The sequence below is a fragment of the Ovis canadensis genome, chromosome 22 (genome assembly GCF_042477335.2).
Source record: "Ovis canadensis isolate MfBH-ARS-UI-01 breed Bighorn chromosome 22, ARS-UI_OviCan_v2, whole genome shotgun sequence".
In the NCBI taxonomy this organism is placed as follows: Eukaryota; Metazoa; Chordata; class Mammalia; order Artiodactyla; family Bovidae; genus Ovis; species Ovis canadensis.
This window is the reverse complement of record NC_091266.1, coordinates 36,176,497-36,192,826: the sequence shown is the minus strand read 5'-3', so window position 1 is coordinate 36,192,826 and position 16,330 is coordinate 36,176,497. Positions and strand designations below refer to the sequence as shown.

The following is a 16,330-nucleotide window of genomic DNA, read 5'->3' as shown; positions in this document are numbered from 1 at the left end:
TTGCTTCTTGACCTGAATTCCAAAAACAATATCTACGGCTTCACTGACTATACTAAAGCCTTTGACTGTGCGGATCACAACAAGCTGTGGAAAATTCTTGGATAGGAATACCAGACCACCCTATCTGTCTCCTAAGAAACCTGTATGCAACTATATAGAAGACGTTTTCTTTCTTTTTAATCTGGATGCTTCTTGTTTCTTCTTCTTGCCTAACTGCCCCGGCTATGGGCCTGCAGTACAATGTTGAATAGAAGTGGTGACAGTGGACATCCTGTCTTGTTCCTGATCTTAGGGAGAAAGTATTAAGTTTGTTGTTAGCTATATGTTCTGTTTTTTGTTTTGTTTTGTATAGTTGCTCTTTATCAGGTTGAGGAAGTTCCTTTCTATTCCAAGTTAGCTGAATGTTTTATTATGTAAGGGTGTCGGATTTTGTCAAATGCTTTTTCCACATTGAGATGACTATGTGATTTTTGTGCTTTACCCTATCAATATGGCATATTACACTGACTGGTTCTTGACTGTTATACCAGCCTTGCATTCCTGGTATAAATCCTATCAGATCACAATGTATAACCTCTGTTATGTTGCTGGACTCAGTTTACAGAAAGAATACAAAGTAGATCTTGATGGGGCGAATTGAAGGTAAGCAGCATAGTAACCAAAGTCAGCAAGTCCTGACTCTGAAGCCAGTGCTCTTTTTCCACTAGAAAGTAAATCAATATGGATATGCAATTTGATGGTTTAAATGAAAAATGCCTAAAAATATGAAGGCATGGTTCCCTAGTCACAAATTACTTGTAATATTAATGAGAAGATATATACACATAAAATAATGAGAAAATATTTTAAAATAGGACTAGGTGTAGAAAATAAAATCAAGGTAAGAGGTTACCTTGGGTTTCTCTGGTGGTTCATACAGTAAAAAGTCTGCCTGCAATGTAGGAGACCTGGGTTCAATCCTTGAATTGGGAAGACTCCCTGGAGAGGGGAATGGCAAGCTACTCCAGTATTCTTGCCTAGAGAATTCCATGGACAGAGGAGACTGGCGGGCTACAGTCCATGAGGTCGCAAAGAGTGCAACGTGACTGAGCAACTAACACTTTCATTTTCACAAGTGGTTACCTTGTGCTTCATTTATATTCATGTAGTGGAGGGCACCGGAGAAGGCGATGGCACCCCACTTCAGTTATCTTGCCGGAGAATCCCATGGGCAGAGGGGCCTGGTGGGCTGCAGGTCCATGGGATCGCTAAGAGTCAGGCACAACTGAGTGACTTCACTTTCACTTTGCACTTTCATGCACTTGAGAAGGAAATGGCAACCCACTCCAGTGTTCTTGCCTAGAGAATCCCAGGACGGGGGAGCCTGATGGGCTTCCGTCTGTGGGGTCACACAGAGTTGGACACAACTGAAGCGACTTAGCAGCAGCAGCGGCAGCAGTGGAGGGCACAGAATATTGGCTTTAGTACTCAATGCCTAGCTTCCTGGCAAAAGCTTTTAATCTATCAAAGATTGATACTAGAAAGCTAACCTAGAAGAATAAAAACATTTAATGGGCACATACTATGTACTTGGTGTTTTAATATATTCTTAAACTAGAAACCGTAATTATTATTCCTGATTTACAAATAAAGGAATTACAGTTCAAAATAAGTTAACTTAAACTGGAAGCCAGGATATGATTTCAAGTGTGTCTGATTTGTCCAGGAGTACAGCTCTCTGTGCTACATCCACATTCTAGAAGCATCCTAAAGCAGAAGACTTGGAGGTTAATAGTCTAGCATTTAAGCCTCGTAAATAACATTAATTTGTTATTAAATTTTGAGCAATTCATAGCACCTCTCATATGCCTTGCTACTCCGTTTAAATAAAATAGAGATGATAACATACCTGCTCTTATCTCTGAAGGACCATAGAGTAATATTCAAGCATGACAGAGGGTTAGGCCACAATACTAAACATGACTGTGTGTGCATGTATATGCGATACTTGCATATCTGTATCTATGCTTCAAAGCCAATATTAAAACTGTTAACAGAAACCACTACCGATGGAAAACACTGAAGTTACTGTTAGTTTTTCAACAGTTTGTCTTTCATTTCTCAAAAATTCCTTGGCAATATTCTATGTTGAAATGGTATCTGGAAAAGTGAGGGAAATGACACATTAATAAAAAGGCAAGGTTTTCAGTATATAGTCATTAGTACCCAAATCTGTGCATGCTATTTATAGAGGCTCCATTAACTAGCTTCATGACCAAGGCCAAGTTTTCTACATTATGATTCAGTTAATCTCCTAATACAGAAACATCAGTTCTATTACCAGAAGGGTGTTGTGTGTGTAGAATGAGATTATAACATGAAAGTCACAGAAAAAAGCTAGTAATAAATTTCACCATTTGGGATCTGCTCGTGAGAGTTGGACTGTGAAGAAAGCTGACCACCGAAAAATTGATGCTTTTGAACTGTGGTGTTGGAGAAGACTCTTGAGAGTCCCTTGGATTGCAAGGAGGTCCAACCAGTCCATTCTAAAGGAGATCAGTCCTGGGTGTTCTTTGGAAGAACTGATGCTAAAGCTGAAACTCCAATACTTTGGCCACCTGGTGCGAAGAACTGACTCATTGGAAAAGACCCTGATGCTGGGAGGGATTGGGGGCAGGTGGAGAAGGGGGCAACAGGATGAGATGGCTAGATGGCATCACCGACTCGATGGACATGAGCTTGAGTGAACTCCGGGAGTTGGTGATGGACAGGGAGGCCTGGCGTGCTGCGATTCACGGGGCTGCAAAGAGTCAGACACGACTGAGCAACTGAACTGAACTGAACATAGGAATAACATCTTTCATCACTAGAATCCATTCTCCATATCTATGGCCTTAGCTGAAAGAAACTATTATTCTGATAACCTCGCTAACCTCCCCAATTCTCACTACAGGTCTTTCTAAATTGTCAGATGACCCTTATGGTTAAGCCATTTCTCTTTCTGGTGACAGAGACAGAAGTGACCTGATAAACAAAAAGATCACTCTGGCCTTTATAACTCTAGGAACTTTTACATCCTACTTCCCAAAGCTGAAAATTTTTATGCTATACCATATACTTTATATCCTTTGCATCTTGCCCAGGGTAACACATCCAAAAAGTACATAATAAAAAGAGAAAATAAAATTAAAAAACAACAAAAAAATCTTCCCTCTAATCACAGATTGTATTCAGGGTATGAATAAGAGATGCTACCATAATAGAATTGCAATTTTTAATTTACAATGACAAGGCAAAATAACTGCTACTGAGTTGACCATGAAGTCACATTTGAGTTCATACCTTGCAGCTGAACTTTCCCAGTTCAATTAATCCCACTGAAAACAGACTTAAACCTCTGTCTGCAGAAGAAGTGTAGGCCAGATTTAACCACGATGATAGAGATGGCTGACAAGATTAAGCAAAGAAAATGACTGTACTCTTTTTCAGGTTCTTTTTCTTCTTGGAAACATTCTCCATGGTAATATAAGACTCAAAATAAAGACGGACTGTCCTGGCCAGAGAAGGTTAAAGCTGTCATAGAGAACTGTAGACTATTCTTCTGTCTTTGTCTGGTGATATCCATGTCTCTCAGAGAGGTCTGGCTAAACAAGAATATTCTTTGCAATAGCATTCAAAGTCCTTACTTGGGTCACATCTGTAACCTTTAGAGAATATTCTGAGTTAGAAAGAGAGGCTCCCATAGCAACAGAGGAATTTCTGCAATGGAAATAATAAAGAAACAGATAATTACATAAGTTGTTAAATGAACCCTCCCTACTGGCACTTCATTTTAGGGTAGATTTCATGGCTCAAGAACAAGGACACTGAGCTAACATATTTCATAATTTTTATTAGTTACTTGAAATACCTAGTATCTAAATATACCAGATAGTATATTTGATTTTATATGTGGAATTGTAAATCTAAGGCTCTTGGTTCTTTTATATCTCATTTTCCCCAGCTTATAAACAGAAATAATCAACTAACTATTAAATTATAGGAATCCTCTCAAGTATGATAGAAAACACATAGTAGCTTAAATTCCTTAAAAGTGATAAAATTTCAAAATGACTAAAAGTAGGGAATTCCTTGGTGGCCAGTGGTTAGGACTCTGCTTTCATCACCAAGGGTGTGGGCTGAATCCTTGGTCAGGGAACTAAGATTCCACAAGCTGTGAGGCATGGTCAAAAACAATAAAATTTAAAAAAAAAAAAAAAGAGAGGGTAAAGATGAGGAAATATTTAAGTATTAACAGTAGGAAAGATAAAAAGGACTACAGCTCTTCCATCCTTATTACCATAGTTATTAACTTAGTTAAAGGAAATCATAGGTGAATGGGCAAACATACATATCTACTTCATCTGAAGCTTAGTTGCTGAATTAGAGTTTACAATCAACTGGTCTCGGAGAAGACAATGGCAACCCACTCCAGTACTCTTGCCTGGAAAATCCCATGGACGGAGGAGCCTGGTAGGCTATAGTCCATGGGGTCGCGAAGAGTCGGACATGACTGAGCGACCTCACTTTCACTTTTCACTTTCATTCACTGGAGAAAGAAATGGCAACCCACTCCAGTGTTCTTGCCTGGAGAATCCCAGGGATGGGGGAGCCCAGTGGGCTGCCATCTATGGGGTCACACAGAGTCGGACACAACTGACATGACTTAGCAGCAGCAGCAGCATTAACTGGTCTAAGTTCAGCAAAGCCTTAAAGATTTGGAGGTTAGCCTATGTTCAGAAGAGCCTGCTTATTTAAGGCAGGATAAGAGCCACTCTGCAGTTAACAAACTTTAAAAATGACTAATACTTACATGCTAATCACAACATTCTATTCATTAATCATGCCATCAACTAAGGTTTCCCTATTTGGAGAAGTAAAAATTAATCCCATTCCTTTTTGTAGGAGTCAAAGGAGTCATTTTTACCGAAACTTCATTCCTGAATCTCTAGCCGACCGAGCAGAACAGTGGAATTCTGTAGCACCTGAACCCTCAAGGATCCTTTGCAGATTTCTATCTGTTATGCCACCCCCTGTTGGAAAGAATAAGTAATATAGTAAATAGAACAGATTGTCACATAAAATTTAGTGACTCTACCTGGAATCTTCATACTGAAATTCCTCTTTGATATTCTCTCCTTACTCAGCTAAAATGAATTTAGAAACAAATGATGAAAGACAAGACTGCAGACTCTGGAGAACAAAAGATAAGATCAAAGAACCTTTATGACAGAACTACATGCCCACTGGTTTGTATAACAATGATCTATGTTACTGATTTTAAATCTAAAAAGATTACTCTGGGGCAAGGAAAATCATTGAGTACTCCAGCCCTGCTTCCCCTTAATTAAAGTAAAATCAAATTAAAAGCAAAGACTCAGAAACGTATCTCAAAGAGAAAACCTCAAAACAAAATCAAAAACAAAAACAGAATATCTCCAAGGTTCTTTCTCTGGCCCATAACACATGGATTTCACTGGAAATGGGAACAATGAAAAGTGTTACACAGTTTCTTTATTATAATGCCAATTTAAAATTTTCATTTCACAGAAGAATTTTATTCTAGTTTATTAAAATTGCATAATCAAGGATTTTATGACTCATTTGTTTTGAGGAACAATCTTTTAAATGTCTGTATATAAAGAATTACATTCTGAACTGATATCAGATTAGATGACTGTTAAAATATATATTTTTTACCTCAAGCTATTAAAGTTGCTTGAGATCAACTTTATTATGACCAACCTAGACAGCATATTAAAAAGCAGAGACATTACTTTGCCAACAAAGGTCCATCTAATCAAGGCTATGGTTTTTCCAGTGGTCATGTATGGATGTGAGAGTTGGACAATAAAAAAGCTGAGTGCCAAAGAATTGATGCTTTTGGACTGTGGTATTGGAGAAGACTCTTAAGAGTCCCTTGGACTGCAAGGAGATCCAACCAGTCAATCCTAAAGAAAATCAGTCCTGAATATTCATTAGAAGGACTGATGTTGAAGTTGAAACTCCAATACTTTGGCTACCTGATGCAAAGAACTGCCTCACTGGAAAAGACCCTGATGCTGGGAAAGATTGAAGGCAGGAGGAGAAGGGGATGACAGAGAATGAAATGGTTGGATGGTATCACCGACTCGATGGACATGAGTTTGAGTAAGCTCCGGGAGTTGGTGATGGACAGGGAAGCCTAGTGTGCTGCAGTCCATGGGGTTGCAAAGAGTCGGACACGACTGAGGAACTGAACTGAAGGACACGACTGAGGAACTGAACTGAAGGACACGACTGAGGAACTGAACTGAACTGACTGATTAAAGTTGCTGAAATAACTTGACTTACACACTTTTTCAGACTCATTAACTTTTTTTTTTTTTTTTTTAGTCATATAGTACAACCACAACAAATACCACTGAGCCCTAAGAAAGAACACAGACTGAAGGTCAGATTTATGAGAATCCTGGCTTTACCACTGTGGCCCTTCACAGCTATGTGGCCTTGGATAAACTACTCAAGTCCACTGAGCCTCAATTTTTTTCATTAAAGAGGGATAGTATTGCTTACTTCACAAACTTGTTGTAAGGATTAAAAGACAAATATTTGTCATTTCTTGCTAACAAATAACAGAATATCTGGTCACTGAAATACATGTTACTCAGTTATCAGAACATAAGTAATACATTTCCCAAACATAGGTTAATAGTTGGGACTTGAAAGAAAACTAGTTCAATACCTTCTCTTTATAAAGATAAGGGAACTGGAGCCTAAATTATAAGCTTCATTATGAAAATCTTCTAGAGGGAAACTGCTATATTTTATCTTTATATTTCTCAGTGATGGACACATATTAGGCATTCAGGCTGATTTACCCAGGAATTTTTACTTGCTGGTATTTATTTACATGAAATTATTATAATTTGTTTATAGGTCTACTTGGTAAGCTCCTCAAGTAGAAGGATTACTTCATATACATTTCTGTGTTTTTACATCTACCACAGAACCTGGCATATAATCAGTATTTTCTTGGTAAGGTTTGTTAAACAATCACAAATGATATAACATCATCTCACTTAAGACTATAAGCCTCTTGAGGAAGTAGTTTCTTGTGTAACTCTGTATCCCAAGTAGTGCCTTGCACATAGCAGATAACTTAATAATTACATATAATGCAAAAGCAAGTTAACAACTGTCTAAGTGTGGGTATTAGTCAAGACTAAATATATTTAGTCTTAATGGAAATGCATCAGACACAATTAAGTCTCTTTAAGATTCCCTGATTAATCTCTTAAGGGTCTCAATTTAACAGATAATGTATGCTTTCTATCTGCTTATGTTTCAGGAACTTGCTACAAGTCAAAGCTTTCCTAAAATTCTGACACTATACTTATATTTGGCCTCTTTTAAAAAGTTTTCTTATATCTAACTATCACCATTTTGACTCCTGCTCAGTCTTGGCGTTACTGGTATTAAGACAACCGACATTATATGCCTTCTGATGTGATGAAACGTGAAGTATACAGAATTATTGTGAACTATTTCTACCAAAAATATTTAACCAGAATCTAACCAAGCCTTATGATCTAATTACCAGTTTATAGGAAATACAGACACTAGGAAATAGATGCTAAACAATATTGAAAGGAAACAATCCAATAAAACCAGAAATTAGGACATTTTATAGCATAAGTGGTTCAAACTTTTTAAATGTCTTTTTTTTTAAGCAGAAAAAGAAAACTTCTATATTAAAAGGTATTAAGAAAGATAACAACCAAGTGCAATCCTTGTTCCTTGATTGGATCCTGGTTTGAACATATCAGCTATAAAAAACATTCTGGGTACCGTTAGTATTGGCTGAGTATTAACTGGTATTTTAGGGAATTAGTGTTTATTTTGATAGATGTGATAATGATATTGTGGTTAGATACCCATATGTGGTTAAAATGCCCCCTCCACCTTTTAAGAGAAGTATAAAGTGTCACAATGCCTTTAGTTTAATTTAAGATGCCTCAGGATAAAAAAAGATGAGACAAATGTGACAAGATGTTAAATACAGAAATTGAGTACATGAGTATTTATATGCTATTTTCTTTTTAATCTGTTTGAGAAATTTAGTAAGAAAAATTTAAGACTGTCTTTATATTCATCTCATTCTGGATCTAGGTCTCCTTATCTAATTTTTTAAAAACTACTGACTTCTAATGAGCCATTATGTACTTAATTGACCTTACAGTTATCATTAGGAGTATGTGATCCAACTGTTCTGACTACAAGAATTTGCTCATCGAGATTTTTTAAAGATTGAGTATTATATTATTCAGGGATATTACCTAAACGTTTACTTATACTTTGTCACCAACTAGGACTTGTGGCCCTAAACCAGTGTAGCAGCATCCAACTTGGTAAGTAAGCATCACCAGAAATGAACATCTACATTCACAAGATTGTATACTATGGGAAAGCAAATGTGGAAAAATCCCAATCCTTATCTGCTCTTCTCTAAGCTAAACTTCACACAAAGTTCTAAATTGCAGTCAGGATCTCCCAATCTTAAACATTTTAATAAAATTAAACACTACGTGCTAATACTTCTCCCCACATTGTCCTGCCTCTTTTGCTCTTCCTTCCCATTTTCAGTGTTACACTAGTAAATGGATAGATACATACCTGGCATTACCACAATCCTGCCTTTGGCCTGAAAAAATAAAAAAAATTAAACGAGTTAATTTTAACATCTTTCTCTTACATGGGATAGTAAGGCAGCGAAACAGGAAAATAACTATACTAAATTACTACTAATATCTAATTTCAATAGATCTAATTCTTTGGAATCATGCATAATAAAGTGCTCAGCATACTAATTCCTTCTATCCAGAAAAGTTATTATATTGCTTTAAAGACTTGTACTGTTACGAACATAAGAACAGGAGAACTAAATATAAATGCTAAATAATCACATCACCTTAAGAAAAGCTATTACTGAAAAATAACACTCATTCTGAATTCTTGGTATGCAATGGAATGAAAGTTCAGTTCAGTTCAGTCGCTCAGTTGTGTCTGACTTTTTGCGACCCCATGAATCACAGCACTCCAGGCCTCCCTGTCCATCACCAATCCCCGGAGTTTACTCAAACTCATGTCCATTGAGTTGGTGATGCCATCTAGCCATCTCATCCTCTGTCGACCCCTTCTCCTCCTGCCCCCAATCCCTCCCACCATCAGAGTCTTTTCCAATGAGTCAACTCTTCACATGAGGTGGCCAAAGTATTGGAGTTTCAGCATCAGCATCAGTCCTTCCAATGAACACCCAGGACTGATCTCCTTTAGGTTGGACTGGTTGGATCTCCTTGCAGTCCAAGGGACTCTCAAGAGTCTTCTTCAGCACCACAGTTCAAAAGCATCAATTCTTTGGCGCTCAGCTTTCTTCACAGTCCAACTCTCACATCCATACATGACCACTGAAAAAGCCATAGCCTTGACTAGACGGACCTTTGTTGGCAAAGTAATGTCTCTGCTTTTGAATATGCTATCTAGGTTGGTTGTAACTTTCCTTCCAAGGAGTAAGCGTCTTTTAATTTCATGGAATGAAAGTAGTTGAATTTAAATAAGATTTCAGTATAAACTAAAGAGTATAGCATAACTGTAAATTACCGGGGGGGTGGGGTGGGGTGGGGTGGGGAATCTGTTCAAATCCTATATCCTCACATCCTATTTATAGGAATTTATAGCCTATAAATTCCCTACCATATTATACCAATTAAAAAACACCAGAGGTCCATTGTATTGGATACTAAAGAATAAAATGAACTATAGGAATTAATTTAATTTCTGATAATTCCAGAAGATAGGTATTGAAATCTCCTTACTTTCATTCTAATTTTTATCATATTTCCTGAATAAATTTAGGTGATATATACTCAGTATCACTCAAAATCAAAATGGAAATCACCTGTTTTACAAATGTATACTCAGTGAAAACACTAGTAGCAGGTAGGTAATAATGACAGAATAAAAATAACATGCTACAGCAAGCTCACTAATTTGCAGGATAAAACCCTGATCACATTGCTCTATTATGAAAGAGTTTATTAAATGTCACTTGATTCACTCCTCCATCCATCCAACAAACACATTTAAGTGCCTACCATGTACCAGACACTGTTGTAGGTATGGGGACTACTGTGATCGAGGGGTCCAAAACATGCCTCTATGGTATAAAAATGATTTTGAGCTGAAGGCTCAAATTCCTTACTTGCCTAAAAGCAGAGACTCCCAAAAGAACTGAAACAAACAAACAAAAAAACCCTACACTGTCATAAATCCCCTCACCGCAGGCAACTCATCAGCACCACAGCCAAATAGACACTATCAAAACACCATTCTGTCTCTCATATGTTCTTCTAAGGATCCAATTATCTTTCCAAAAAGTCATTTGTTTTTCCATAAATGTACCTTCTCCTTTCACTTCTGAGTCCCTAAGTGCACTCTATCCCTTCCTCTTCATCTATTAAGATGGTTTATAAGCCCCAAATTCTAAGCACCTCTTTGAGTCACATTTCTTTGTGAATGCCCAAATATACATACACATGTGATCACAATCTTTTTTTCGTTTATTTTTGAACCTCAAAAACTTAACCTAAGAATGTTCACCTTTTAAAAAAAAGAGGGTAAAGAAAAAGTTTTTCCTCCCTGACATGATGAGCAAGAGTTAAGTTCCTACTCTCATGGGGCATTCATGTTCAACAAAAACAGATAACAAGTAGGTATATTTATAAAATCTAAATACTTAAAGTAGCCATCATGGTCAACAAAAGAGTCCAAAATGCAGTACTTGGATGCAATCTCAAAAATGACATAATGATCTCTGTTCATTTCCAAGGCAAACTATTCAATATCACGGTAATCCAAGCCTATGCCCCAACCAGTAACACTGAAGAAGCTGAAGCGGAATGGTTTTATGAAGACCTACAACACCTTTTAGAACAAACACCCAAAAAAAGATGTCCTTTTCATCATAGGGGACTGGAATGCAAAAGTAGGAAGTCAAGAAACACCTGGAGTAACAGGCAAATTTGGCCTTGGAGTATGGAATGAAGCAGGGCAAAGGCTAATAGAGTTTGCCAAGAGAAAGCACTAGTCATAGCAAACACCCTGTTCCAACAACACAAGAGAAAACTCTACACATGGACATCACCAGATGGTCAACACTGAAATCAGACTGATTGTATTCTTCGCAGCCAAAGATGGAGACGCTCTATACAGTCAGCAAAAACAAGACCAGGACCTGACTGTGGCTTAGATCATGAACTCCTGATTGCCAAATTCAGACTTAAATTGAAGAAAGGAGGGAAAACCACTAGACCATTCAGGTATGACCTAAATCAAATCCCTTATGATTATACAGTGGAAGTAAGAAATAGATTTAAGGGACTAGATCTGATAGAGTGCCTGATGAACTACGGATGGAGGTTCGTGACACTGTACAGGAGACAGGGATCAAGCCCTTCCCCAAGAAAAAGAAATGCAAAAAAACAAAACGGCTGTCTGAGGAGGCCTTACAAATAGCTGTGAAAAGAAGAGAAGCGAAAAGCAAAGGAGAAAAGGAAAGATGTTCCCATTTGAATGCAGAATTCCCAAGAATAGCAAGGAGAGATAAGAAAGGCTTCCTCGCGATCAATGCAAAGAAATAGAGGAAAACAACAGAATGGGAAAGACTAGAGATTTCTTCAAGAAAATTAGAGATACCAAGGAAACATTTCATGTAAGATGGGCTCAATAAAGGACAGAAATGGTATGGACCTAACAGAAGCAGAAGATATTAAGAAGAGGTGGCAAGAATACACAGAAGAACTGTACAAAAAAGATTTTCACGACCCAGATAATCACGATGGTGTGATCACTCACCTAGAGCCAGATTCCTGGAATGTGAAGTCAAGTGGGCCTTAGAAAGCATCACTACGAACAAAGCTATGGAGGTGATGGAATTCCAGTTAAGCTATTTCAAATCCTGGAAGATGATGCTGTGAAAGTGCTGCACTCAATAGGCCAGCAAATTTGGAAAACTCAGCAGTGGCCACAGGACTGGAAAAGGTCAGTTTTCATTCCAATCCCAAAGAAAGGCAATGCCAAAGAATGCTCAAACTACCACACAACTGCACTCATCTCACACGCTAGTAAAGTAATGCTCAAAATTCTCCAAGCCAGGCTTAAGCAATATGTGAACTGTGAACTTCCAGCTGTTCCAGCTGGTTTTAGAAAAGGTAGAGGAACCAGAGATTAAATTGCCAACATCCGCTGGATCATAGAAAAAGCAAGAGAGTTCCAGATAACCATCTACTTCTGCTTTATTGACTATGCCAAAGCCTTTGACTGTGTGGATCACAATAAATTATGGAAAATTCTGAAAGAGATGGGAATACCAGACCACCTGACCTGCCTCTTGAGGAACCTATACGCAGGTCAGGAAGCAACAGTTAGAACTGGACATGGAACAACAGACTGGTTCCAAATAGGAAAAGGAGTACATCAAGGCTGTATATTGTCACCCTGCTTATTTAACTTATATGCAGAGTACATCATGAGAAACGTGGAGCTGGAAGAAGCACAAGGTTCAAGCACATGTTCAAGACTGCCGGGAGAAATATCAATAACCTCAAATATGCAGATGACATCATTCTTACGGAAGAAAGTGAAGAGGAACTAAAAAGCCTTTTGTTGAAAGTGAAAAAGAGTGAAAAAGTTGGCTTAAAGCTCAACATTCAGAAAGCGAAGATCATGACATCTGGTCCCATCACTTCATGGGAAATAGACAGGGAAACAGTGGCTGACTTTATATTTTTGGGTTCCAAAATCATGGCAGATGGTGATTGCAGCCATGAAATTAAAAGATGCTTACTCCTTGAAAGGAAAGTTATGACCAACCTAGATAGCATATTAAAGAGCAGAGACATTACTTTGCCAACAAAGGTCCGTCTAGTCAAGGCTATGGTTTTTTCAGTGGTCATGTATGGATGTGAGAGTTGGACTGTGAGGAAGGCTGAGGGCCGAAGAATTGATGCTTTTGAACTGTGGTGTTGGAGAAGACTCTTGAGAGTCCCTTGGACTGCAAGGAGATCCAACCAGTCCAACCTAAAGAAGATCAGTCCTGGGTGTTCATTGGAAGGACTGATGCTGATGCTGAAACTCCAATACTTTGGCCACCTCATGCAAAGAGTTGACTCATTGGAAAAGACTCTGATGGTGGGAGGGATTGAGGGCAGGAGGAGAAGGGGTCGACAGAGGATGAGATGGCTGGATGGCATCACAGACTCGATGGACGTTAGTCTGAGTGAACTCCGGGGGTTGGTGATGGACAGGGAGGCCTGGAGTGCTGCGATTCATGGGGTCGCAAAGAGTTGGACACGACTGAGCGACTGAACTGAACTGAAATACTTAAACATACAATGAAAAAAAACTAACCAAAGAAACAGAGAATAAAAAGGAGAGGAGGCTATTTCATAAAATTTAATAATTGTTAGAGAAATAAGTGAAACAAGGCTGTTTAGTGTCCTCAAACATACTACAGCAAAATAGCCACAAAACTAAATATTTACTATATAGAAAGCTGAAATGAATTTAGGAGTTAAAAAAGTCATATTTACTGTAACTGTTTCTTCCAACTGAAAGCTTTCCAAAATATGGACAAATGTTTGAAGAGATGATTCCTATCGCTCTTCGGGGGTCCTTTCAAAAAACATTATTATGCTTATCTTGGGCTATCAAAGTGACTTGCCAAAATAGAGCACTTACTAAGTGTCAGATGTATGCTGAAGTAATCCACAACTATTCTAGGAGGTAGGCACTTTTACTATGCTAACTGGCACTCAGTATGCAACTCTGTAGGTAAAGAAACAAGTTTAGGATGGTTAGGTAAACTCTCCAAGGTCACTGTTAATAAACAAAAAGTTTAGGATGCTTAGGTAAACTGCCCAAGTCTATTGGTTTTTGCCCAATAAACAGTAAAACTAGGATTTAAACATAAACCTTTCTAATCCCAAATTCTATGCTTTCACCAGTATATTACACAGCTACAAAATGGCTTCAAGAAGTAAAGTTGGGCTTCCCTGATGGCTTAGTAGTGAAGAATCTGCCTGCCGATGCAGGAGACACAGGTTAGATCCCCGGTCCAGGAAGATCCAATATGCTGCAGAGCAACTAAGCCTGTGAGTCACAACAACTGAGTGTGTGCTCTAGAGCCCAGGAACCTCAACAACTGAAGCCCACACACTGCAACTTCTGAAGCCTGTGCACCCTAAAGTCCGTGTTCTGCAACAAAAGAAGCCACTGCAATGAGAAGCCCACACCCCACAATTACAGAGTAGCCTCTGCTTGCCCCAACTAGACAAAATCCTGCTCAGCACCAAAGACCCAGCAAAGTGAAAACTGAAAAATAAAAAAGCAAAGTTAGTATGCTCTTACTTCTATGTGCAATCTAGAAAAGTAAAATATATGAAGCAGAGAACAGAATGGTGGTTACCAGGGGTGGTGAGGTGATGGAAATGGGAAGATGTTGGTAAAAGGGTACAAAGCTGCTACACAGGATGAATTAAGTCTAGAGATCAAATGAACAGCATGATGACTATAGTCAATATAACTGTACCGAATACTAGTAATTTGCTAAGAGAGTAGATGTCAGGTACTTTCACCAGACATGAACGCACACACACATACCACACAACTGTACTATATGAGCAGTTGAACATAAGCTTGACTGGAACCATTTCATTCTGTATGCCTGCATGTTGAATAGTGTCCAGCTCTTTGTGACTCCATGGACTACAGTCCGCTAGGGTCTTCTGTCCATGGAATTTCTCAGGCAAGAATACTGGAGTGGGTTGCCATTTCCTCCTCCAGGAGATCTTCCTGACTCAGGGATCGAACTATTAACTCTTACATTGGTTGGTGGATTCTTTACCACTGAGCCACTAGGGAAGCCCCTTCATTCTGTATGCTGCTGCTGCTGCTAAGTTGCTTCAGTTGTGTCCGACTCTGTGCGACCCCATAGACGGCCTCCTACCGGGCTTCTCTGTCCCTGGGATTCTCCAGGCAAGAACACTGGAGTGGGTTGCCATTTCCTTCTCCAATGCATGAAAGTGAAAAGTGAAAGTGGAGTCGCTCAGTCGTGTCCGACGCTTAGCGACCTCATGGACTGCAGCCTACCAGGCTCTTCCGTCCATGGGATTCTCCAGGCAAGAGTACTGGAGTGGAGTGCCATTGCCTTCTCCATGTTGTATACAGTAATACATATTCTGTATATGTAACTCAAAACATCACATTGTACACCTTAAATACATATAATTTTTACTTTAAAAAGTAAAATTATTTATAATTTTACAATGTGATGTTTTGAGTTATATATACAGAATATGTATTATTCTGTTCATATACAGAATGAAAATCAAAATATCACATTGTACATCTTAAATACATACAATTTTTACTTAAAAAAAGTAAATTTAGTGTGTAAGAATATTTAACTTAGCTCTTCCTACCAAATGACTAAACTACCAATCTGTCTCTCTCTTTCTCACATACAACATTTTGAAATGCAACATATTACTATGACAATTATTCTCTATTCCATACTGAGTAACTATTAAAAAATGGAAACCTGACTCATCAGTTCTTCTATTTAAAAACCCTTCAGGCTTCCCCAGTGAACCAAGGATAAAATGCAAACTCTTAAACAGTTTAAAAGGCTCTGGACAGTATTCTTCTCTTCACATTCAACTTTATAGTCATTCTTTAATATCTTAATAAGTTACGCTCACTTTTGCTTCCAGGCCTTTGCATATACTATTTTGTCTATAAGGAGAATCCCCCTGACTTTCCCTCTCTCCATTCCAGTTTAGACTGATGGCTACTAATCATCCTTTAAATGAGTGAGGCATTGCAGTGTGGGGCTTTCCTGGTGGCTCAGTGGTACAGAATCCACCTGTCAATGCAGGAGACATGGGTTTGATCCCTGATCTGGGAAGATCCCACATGCTGCAGAGCAACTAAGTCCATGTGCCACAAATATAGAGCCTGCGCTTAATGGAGCCCGAAGCCCAAGCACTCTAGAGCCTGTGTTCCATAACAAGAAAAGCCACTGTGGTGAGAAGCATGAGCACAGAAACAAGAGAAGACCTCCCTTTCTTCACATCTAGAGCAAAGGCTTTGAAGCAACAAAGATCCAGCATGTTCAATAAAAACAGACACTACAGTGTGGATGTCTTTTCTTCTGGGAAGCTAACTGCTGTGAATCCCAACCCCTCAAACCTGGGGTTAATTCCCCTTCAGTATG

The 16,330-nt window shown here is 38.6% G+C and overlaps 1 protein-coding gene across 3 annotated transcripts in view; it reads right to left on the bottom strand.

Moving 5' to 3' along the window:
- Nucleotides 1-3,239: 3,239 nt before the first annotated feature.
- Nucleotides 3,240-16,330, bottom strand: part of CUTC (cutC copper transporter) — a 32,986-nt gene continuing 19,895 nt past the window's right edge. For all 3 annotated transcript variants that reach the window (XM_069567235.1, XM_069567237.1, XM_069567236.1), the window contains 3 exons: nucleotides 8,674-8,701; nucleotides 4,946-5,051; nucleotides 3,240-3,738 (listed from right to left, as the gene is read on the bottom strand). In XM_069567235.1, the coding sequence (XP_069423336.1) occupies nucleotides 3,624-3,738; nucleotides 4,946-5,051; nucleotides 8,674-8,701 (249 nt within the window). In that variant the 3' untranslated portion in view covers nucleotides 3,240-3,623. The remainder of the gene's footprint in view (nucleotides 3,739-4,945; nucleotides 5,052-8,673; nucleotides 8,702-16,330) is intronic.